This window comes from Microtus oregoni, unplaced genomic scaffold (assembly GCF_018167655.1).
Source record: "Microtus oregoni isolate MIOR12 unplaced genomic scaffold, Mior012 000020F_ref0000438, whole genome shotgun sequence".
Lineage (NCBI taxonomy): Eukaryota > Metazoa > Chordata > Mammalia > Rodentia > Cricetidae > Microtus > Microtus oregoni.
The window spans coordinates 19824515-19833175 of record NW_024543079.1 but is presented as its reverse complement, the minus strand read 5'-3'; the positions used below and the strand labels follow the sequence as shown (position 1 = coordinate 19833175).

The 8661-nt window shown below is 43.2% G+C and overlaps 1 protein-coding gene across 1 annotated transcript; it reads left to right on the top strand.

Moving 5' to 3' along the window:
• Positions 1 to 320: 320 nt before the first annotated feature.
• On the top strand, positions 321 to 6766 carry LOC121460396 (cystatin-14). Its single transcript, XM_041670755.1, has 4 exons — positions 321 to 365; positions 4802 to 5028; positions 5467 to 5577; positions 6686 to 6766. Exons 2-4 carry the CDS (start codon positions 4813 to 4815, stop codon positions 6764 to 6766), a joined length of 408 nt encoding a protein of 135 aa, XP_041526689.1. The 5' UTR covers positions 321 to 365; positions 4802 to 4812.
• The last annotated feature ends 1895 nt before the right edge of the window (positions 6767 to 8661 follow it).

Genomic DNA, 8661 nt, shown 5'->3' with positions numbered 1-8661 from the left:
TATATGGAGAGGGTTTAGGTCTGCCCCATGTAGGCTCCCTGGTTGTTGCTTCAGACTCAGTGAGTCACTATGAGTCAGGTTAGTTGATTCTGTGGCTTTTCTTATCATGTCCTTGGCCCCTATGGCTCTTACAATCCCTCCTCTCTCTCTTCAACAGGATTTGCTATTCTCTGCCTAATGTTTTGTTGCGGGAGGTCCTCCCACTCCTCCAGCCTATCACCGCTGAGGTACCAGCCCATTGGGGCGTGGTTTCTCTCCCTTTAAAAAAGCGGCCACTTCCCTCTCCTCTCTCTCTTCACTTCCTGCTCCGGCGACTAGACTCCTTTCCTGGTTGCGTAGAGGGCTGTTGCCTGGGACAGTGATCTGTAAGTTTTTTCCCCTTTAAATAAATACCACCCTAATAAGCATAACCCCGAATTGGTGTGGCATTGTTTGTGACTTACGCCTTCATTTTGGCACCCAACGTTTGGTTTCAGAACCTCTCCTTTCCCCGCTCGCAGCCGCGAGTTCGGCTTGGCGGCAGCCGCGAGTTTGGCTAGGCAGGAGCCCTCCCTTCCTCAGCCGCCACCTGTGCCTTGCAGCAGCGGCCTTGGACTCCCCACATGGATTTAAACTACACAGGCCCGCATAGTCTCTGCCCGCATGGTTTGCTCTTTTCTGAGTCATTTTTAAATCTCCCTTGCAAGTACAGCTCTTAAGTGGTGCGAACCAGAGCACGTGGTTGCTGAAAGCTGCAACCCCTCAGGGTGACTCTGTCACGTGGAGGCATAAGCGGCTTCCAGATTGCTCTTCTCTACCCCGGGATTCTGGGTTTCTGGTTCCGTCTCTGGAATTGATTTAATTACATTTACTTTGTTGAGAAACTTGCATTTTCCAGTTTTTAACATCTACTAAGGCACTGAAATAGGACCATGTTTTCACCGCGACTCTGCAACAGCGCCACCTGCTGGATAATATGTAATATGGCAGTTTTCGTTTCTAACGCAAATTTTACTGCTTTGTTTTCACTAATACAATGGATTAGTAAATTTATATTTACTAATACAATGAATTACATCATACAAGGTTTATATGATTATGGGGATACCTTAATTTGCTTGTTACTAGGCTTCGGTTTTCTTTTCCATATTCTATCATTAAGGAAGAATATGGCACTCCTAAGAACGATTGAATCTTTACGTACTAATAATGAACAGAAGAATATGGCACTCCTAAGAACGATTGAATCTTTACATACTAATAATGAACAGAAGAATATGGCACTCCTAAAAACGATAGAATCTTTACAAACTAATAATGAACAGAAGAATATGGCACTCCTAAGAATGATAGAATCTTTACGAACTAATAATGAACAACTAATTGACAGGATTAAAATTATTGAAAATCAGAGGTTATCTGAACAAGTGGATACTATGACAGACAAAATTGATTCCATATCCAAGGGTATTAGAAAGTTACCTGAAAGGGTTCAGGCTGTTGAATTTGACCTTCAGACTTTATCACAAAGTTTTGATAAGGTAACAGACAGAATGTACCTCCAAGATGGGAATCTACATGATATACAAGAAAAGTTTAAGGAGGACATGTTATCTTTGAAGGAAAAAATTAAAGCTTTGGAATCACAGGTGCAGAATGGGGACCAAAAAATTGATACCTCAGTGAAATCACTGGAAATATATACAGGTCAGGAGATTCAGGATTTAAGAGAGACAATGATAAAAAGATTGGAAAAGATTGGGGAAATTATTGCAGCTGGTGAACAGAGTAAGGAGGCACAAGGACAGGATACAATGCCTCCACCAGCTATTAGAACTGGCTTACCCAGGGTTCTAGTGACATACCCTATACTTAATTCTGAAAAAGCATCAACTTCTAAAGGCTCAAAGGGAGTCAGAGAAGCTAGATGGACGCCAATAACAATGAATGATCTGAAAGAAATTAAGCAAGCTGTTGTTAATTTTGGCTTGCACAATGCATATGTAAAGGAAATGATAAGGACTTGGGCTTCTAATGCTAGAGTTACTCCCCATGATTTCCATCAGTTAGTTTCTGCAGTTTTAGATAATGGACCTTCCTTGATGTTTGGAATTTATTTCAGAGAAGAATCCAAACATATGGAACAGCAAGGAAGAGCAAAAGGTATTGAGGTTTCCCAAGATCAAATTCTTGGTGCAGGAGAATATGCTGATCCACAGGTCCAAGCTCTTTATGACGATGAAGTACTGTGTCTATGTCACCAAGCAGCTTTAAATGCTTGGAATAGGATACAAAATCCAGCAAAAGGGGTTGAATCATATACCAGAATTAGGCAGGGACAGAGAGAACCCTTTATTGACTTTTTGCAAAGATTAATTAAGGCTCTGGACATAGGGGTAACAGACCCAGAAGCTAGACGAATACTTCTTGAATCTCTAGCTTTTGAGAATGCAAACATAGAATGCAAAAAGATTATTGGGCCTTTAAAGTCTAGATCAGCACCTATGGATGAATGGATTCAGCATACGATGAATGTTGAGACGTTTAGCTATAATGATGAATCTTGGGTAGGAGAAGCGATTTCCAAAGCAATGAGGAGACATCAAACTGCCAGGTGTTTTAATTGTGGTAAATTAGGACATTTGCAAAGGAATTGCAGGCAAAGAATTTCTAGGAATAATATCTCTTCTGGGAATGACAAAAATAGGAGACCTCGGCCTTCAGGTATATGTAGGAGATGCGGTAAAGGCAGGCATTGGTCCAACGAATGTAGGTCAACAACAGACAGACGGGGCAATCCGATATCATCGGGAAACTCCTGGGATTAAAGGTGTGTACTACTACTCCCTGGCCTCTAGTGGCTAGCTCTGCACTCTGATCTTCAGACAAGTTTTATTTGTTAAAACATAAAACATAAAGCAGCCTCACCTGGTGCCTATGTTTTCAAATGGCCACTTGCCCTTTCAGCAAAGTTCCCCAAGTATTTTGTCAAATGCCAGGAAGAAAATTCTTGCTCTTTTCCAGTGATGACTGACTGCACTGAATCTTGATCCTGAGTTTGATGAGGATTACTAATCACTTATAGATAAATGGCTGTAGGGTTCTTGATCCTGAGTCTGAGAAAATTCAGAAAGTTGCTTCCTGTGCCCGTGTGTTCAAGGCTATTCCCCACTTTCTCTTCCATCAGGTTCAGTGTAGCTAGATTTTTGTTGAGGTCTTTGATCTACTTGGATGTGAGTGGATCATTTTTTATCCACTTATCGAGGAATGACTTGGGGACTTGATTTTGAGTCTGAGGATACACTAACTACTTTTGGATGAAGGATTGGGGCAGGGGCTTGAATCTGAATTTGTTGAGGATACACTAACTACTTACGGATAAATGATGGGTTGCAGGGAGGCATTTTACTTTTCTATGGATGCATGGCATTCAGATTATTCCAAAAGTATACAATAGTCTAACATCAGGTGGTAACTCTGCTGTGTTCTACTGTGTCTTCGTGAATTCAGGAGTGACTTATCTCAAATGTGGCACAAGAATTAGATACCAGGTCAGAGATTCCCTGAAGCCATGGTGCTGCATAGTCCTGTAGTGATTCTTCATTTCTGTTGTAATAAATAAAGCTTGCCTGAAGGTCAGAAAAGCAAAGCAGCCAGCCACTGGCTCTTACCTCTACCTCAGTCTGAACTGGTGATCCTGCCTCCAGGAATCTCAGAGACTGTGTGAGAGCTGTCTCCTCCCATCTTACATTCCTCTCTAGGGTTGTGATTAAAGGTGTGCCCCACTACCGTCCAGTTTCTATGGCAAACTAGTGTGACTACTGGGATTAAAGGCGTGGGCCACCACTGCCTAGTCTGTAAGGCTGACCAGTAGGAGTGCTTTACTCTCTGATCTTTAGGCAAGCTTTATTTATTAAAATACAAACAAAATATCCACTACAGAATCCAGTAAGCCAAGACTTACAATGTACAGACTTAACATTCTATATACCAAATATGCTCTTCTAAAGCGCAGGAAATAGTGGTCATATTCTCAACGATAACAATAAAAATCAATCTCAATACATTTCAAAAAAAAGGTAAGACAGATGTTCTCTGCCTGTGGTCGGCTTGAGTTAGAAGTTGGTAAACGAGAGCTGATTTGAAATCAGCGGTGATTAGAATGAAACAGTTCCATAATTACAGCCCAGAGGTCAGAAAAGATGTGAGAAGATGAGAGCAGGTTAGAAGTGAAGGGAACTGATAATGAGCACAGAAAACAAGGAGAATGGAGTCAGGTGGAGCTGCTGGCCAAAGAGGGCCGGGACAGTAGGAAGAAGGCAGCTCATGGGCACCCCCAAATGATTGGCCTTGAACTTGGCAGGTGGTGTGTATTGCAGGCAAGGTCACGGGTAGGCTTGGCAACAACTGATTCCACTTCCCAGGAATGAGTTCGTCAGACTTCTCAGGAGTTTCCTCCGAGCCCTGGGAATCCTCTCCAGCCTCGTGTAATGACAAATGGGGCTGCAGCACAAGTGGGACCTACCCTGGCAAGGCTCAGGGACAGTCTGGAGATGTGCATACAGAGGGGATGTCTGAGGATGCTTGTCACTTCAGGGTTGGTGCCACCACGAGGTGGGGTACGTGTCTTTCTGCTCTACCTTCTGTTGGGGTAGTGAGAAGGAACAAGAAGGCAGAAGAGTGGAGATAAGGGCTTAGACAGAAACACAAAAGAAGGCATTCAGGAGCACAGGGCTCTGATGGGCAGGACTATGTGGGATCCTGAGCTGAGAAGGGCGTTACCAACTGTGGTTGTTCCATCCCTTTTCCCGTGTGTCCCCAGTCCCTAGGCTGATGCAGAGGACAGCTATGGTGTGGAAGGTGCCCCTGCTTGTAGGACTGATTGTGCTAGGCACTCATTTATGGACCATTGACAAAGAATTCGTAGACATTACTAAGGATCTAGACTATTTTGTGGCATCAGTGGAGTTTGCTGTGGCTCAGTTCAATGACAACAACCCAGAAGAGAACACATACAGGTTGCTGGAAGTTGGGAGAGCCCAGAAAAAGGTGAGTCCACATACAAAGCTTTACCCCTTCATGTACAGACCCCATTTCTTCATCTGATTTTCAGATTTCTTAGTCTGGCACATGCTGCTCAGGGGGAATGTTTGAAAGTCGTCACATTGTCATGTATGGCTGCAGTGTGTGCAGGTTGCTTGTTGTTTAGGATTTGATTGTGTCCTGTAAATGTGCCATAACTGTATGTGTTCATGCCCCTGTAGAGTGCCAGAATTTAGCAGGAAGTAGCAGGAAGTACTGAAAGAAGACTGGTACATGTGGCCCTCATAGGCACATTTCTCTTGACATACAATGATGGCATGTACCATATAGATGCCTATTTATAAGCACATGCATATCCAGGCAATGCCCATTTTCTACTTGATTGTCTTCTTGTTTTTGTATTTATGTTATAAAAATAACACTTGCATAATTTCTTTTCAACAGACATGGACAATGATTTTCTTAATGGTTTTGGAGATGGGTCGCACAATTTGTAAGAAACACGATAAAAACACGGACAATTGCCCATTGCTACAAGGCTCAGGAGAAAAAAAGGTCAGATAATAAAACTATCTGCAGCTACAACTGATCTTTTGGGAGTGAAAAGATAATGAAGTAAAGCCTGAGACTAGATGGAGGGAAGGTGTGGGCAAACATCTCAGGGCTCCCTCACTGGAAGCAGAAGGGGCTATCGTCTCCCCTTATTTGCTTATTTATTACTTTATTTTTATCTCGAAAAATTTTGTATTAATTCTTTGAGAATTTCCTGCAGTGTATTTGGATCATGTTCTCTCCCCAGTTCTCCCCTAACTTTTCAGATCTACCTTTATTTCCAACTTCATGTCCTATTTTTATTAACCAATTAATTCCGTTTGTGCTACCCATCTATTCCTGAATGTGGGGGTGATCCACTGGAATGTGGTTGACCTACTAGAAATAACACAGAAGGGGTCATCTTAGGCAGACAGAGCCTGACTCCCACGCCCATAGCAGCCCTTTGTTGCAGATGCCCACCTGGCTTCCTTGTGGTCTAGAGACCATCTGGATTTGAGAAAACAAATTCCTCCAGTGTCATCATCCCTCCTTTGCTCATGTCTTGGGGTTAGGGACTATTTAATTTATCTGCTTACTCTGACTTTCTGATAGATTCTGGGTGATTCTGAGTGACATCATTGTCCCATATGACACGTAATCCATGGGATCTGGCATCTTGAGGATGACTTTCCACTGGGGGACTGTGTTGGTATTTGGTTTTACCTTCTTACTAATGGCCTTGAAGCAGCATCATTTTTGAGTGGTTTGTGCTGCTGTTCAGCTGGGAAGCGCCCTGATGGGGTCTTCTTTCAAGCAATCCCTTGGTTCCTTCAGGATCCTTGGGTCAGATGGAGAAGTTCATCCATCATCATAAGTTGCAGGGTGGAAGGTGGGTGGTGATTTGTGAGGAAAGCATGCTTCAGGGTAAAGACCCCAGGCAGGTGCCTTTTCAGGACCCCCTTGTCTTAGGTGAGGGGATTTTGTGACTTGTGTCCATTGTCCAAGTGGAGATTTGAGTTTTATTGTCTCCACTTCCATAAAATGGCTGTTTCAACTTTATTACTGCATGTTGCACATTATCACAATGCATTTTAATGTTCTAACTTACTTATTGTGATTATATTTTCAGGTGCACTGTGTTTTCCAAGTAGATGCCCGACCTTGGTTTTCCCAATTCTCCATCCTGAATAGCACCTGTGTGCCAGCATAAGTGGCACAGGGACTCTGGCTACACATAGTATTCTTCCTTCCTTGGGAGTGTGACTATCTGGAGTCCAAGGTCTGTGTGGTGCTAATGCAATTAAAAGCATCTCACGGCATCTTTTGAATCCCTGAGCAATGCTTAGGCTCTTCTATATTGTCTATTTGCCATGGATACCATTTTTAAAAATAAGCAATTGGTGTGTGTGTGTGTGTGTGTGTGTGTGTGTGTGTGTGTGTGTAGCCCTGACTGTCCCAGAACTAGCTTTAGAGACCAGGCTGGCCTTGAACTCACAGCGATTCACCTGTCTCTGCCTCCTGAGCGCTGGAATTAAAGGCGTGTGTCACCACCACCTGGCTGCAACTGTCTTATTTTATTACACTGCCTTAGGCATGGATGTCTGAGTAAATTAGACTCCTCAGTTCATGTGAAGCAGGAAGCTGAGTGGGAGGATCTTGGAAACTCACAAGTTAGAGACTGGCTTAGGCACCACAGTGATGTTACAACCGACAAAGCTAGAGAAGGAACAGGAAAAGAACTACAAACTCTCTTCCAGGGCGCAGTCGTCTGTCTCCTCACTACTGCTGTGCCAGGAACCAGGCTCACAGTGGTGTCCATTCTGCAGTGGGACCAGGCCCCGGCTCAGCGGTGGTAAAAAGGAGCAAATGACAAGATAGGTGGCCTTGTCCTCCCGAATACCACAGACTGTCTGACAGGGCTAGAAAAACACATGGTTCTAATTTGAGAGTTTCAGGTACCTTTCTCAGTAACTGACAGCTCCACAGAGTAAAAATCACCAAAGACATACAAAATGTGAAAATTTATCAAACCAATTTGATTTTGTGCTACACAGGACATCATCCAAGTCCAGAACATGCCCTCTTTGAACCTGTCGATAATTTACCAAAACTGAGCATGTTCTGGTCCATAATCTACATCCTCATGAACTTCAGAGAATGGGTGTCATATGGATTGTGTTCTCTGATGGCAATGGAATTTATCTAGAAATCAAGGAGGGAAATGCTTGAAAATTTATAAATCTCTAAGTGATAAACAGGCTAGTAGAGTGAACCCGGGTAGGATAGGATGTTTTAAAAAACACATGGTTAAAACATTCTTACTTTTTTAAAAAAAAGATTTTATTTTTTAATTATTTTAATTACGTATATGTGTCTCTGTGTGCATGTCTGTGTGTTTGTGCACGTGTGTGTCTGTATGTGGGTATATGCGTATGAGTACAAGTGCCTGAAGAGCTACCTGACATAGGTGCTGAGAACCAAATTCCAGTCCTCTGGAAGAGCAGTAAATACTCTCATCACTCCGCCATCTCTCCAGCCCCCATTCTTTTTTTTTTTGTTTTGTTTTTTGTTTTTTGTTTGTTTTTCGAGACAGGGTTTCTCTGTGGTTTTGGAGCCTGTCCTGGAACTAGCTCTTGTAGACCAGGCTGGTCTCGAACTCACAGAGATCCGCCTGCCTCTGCCTCCCGGGTGCTGGGATTAAAGGCGTGCGCCACCACCGCCCGGCTCCAGCCCCCATTCTTATTTCTTTAAAAAAATTATACTTGGCATGTATGGTGTTGTGTTGGGGTGGGGTAAAGCAAGGGGTTCAGGCGTGCTTTGAAGTACTACAGTGGGAAGGATATCTGCATTTTTAGCCACCCTAACCATCACCACCTGTCTTGGTTTTTTGTTTTGTTTTGTTTTGTTTTGTTTTTTTGTTTGTTTGTTTTTCTTTTTCTTTTTTTTTTTTTGGTCAACTTGACACAAGCTAGAAGAACCTCAGTTGAGAAAATGTTTCCATCAGATGGCCTGAAGGCAAGCCATCTGTAGGGCGTTTTATCGATCAATGATTGGCATGGGAAGGCCCGGCCCACTGTGGGTGGTGCCATCCCTGGGAAGTGGTCC

Bases quoted from the DNA above. Each gene is read 5' to 3' on its own strand.
- LOC121460396 (XM_041670755.1), top strand. From the start codon at position 4,813: ATGCAGAGGACAGCTATGGTGTGGAAGGTGCCCCTGCTTGTAGGACTG. The intron at 5,029-5,466 runs GTGAGTCCACAT...TCTTTTCAACAG, and splicing joins TTGGGAGAGCCCAGAAAAAG to ACATGGACAATGATTTTCTT. The intron at 5,578-6,685 runs GTCAGATAATAA...TTATATTTTCAG, and splicing joins AAGGCTCAGGAGAAAAAAAG to GTGCACTGTGTTTTCCAAGT.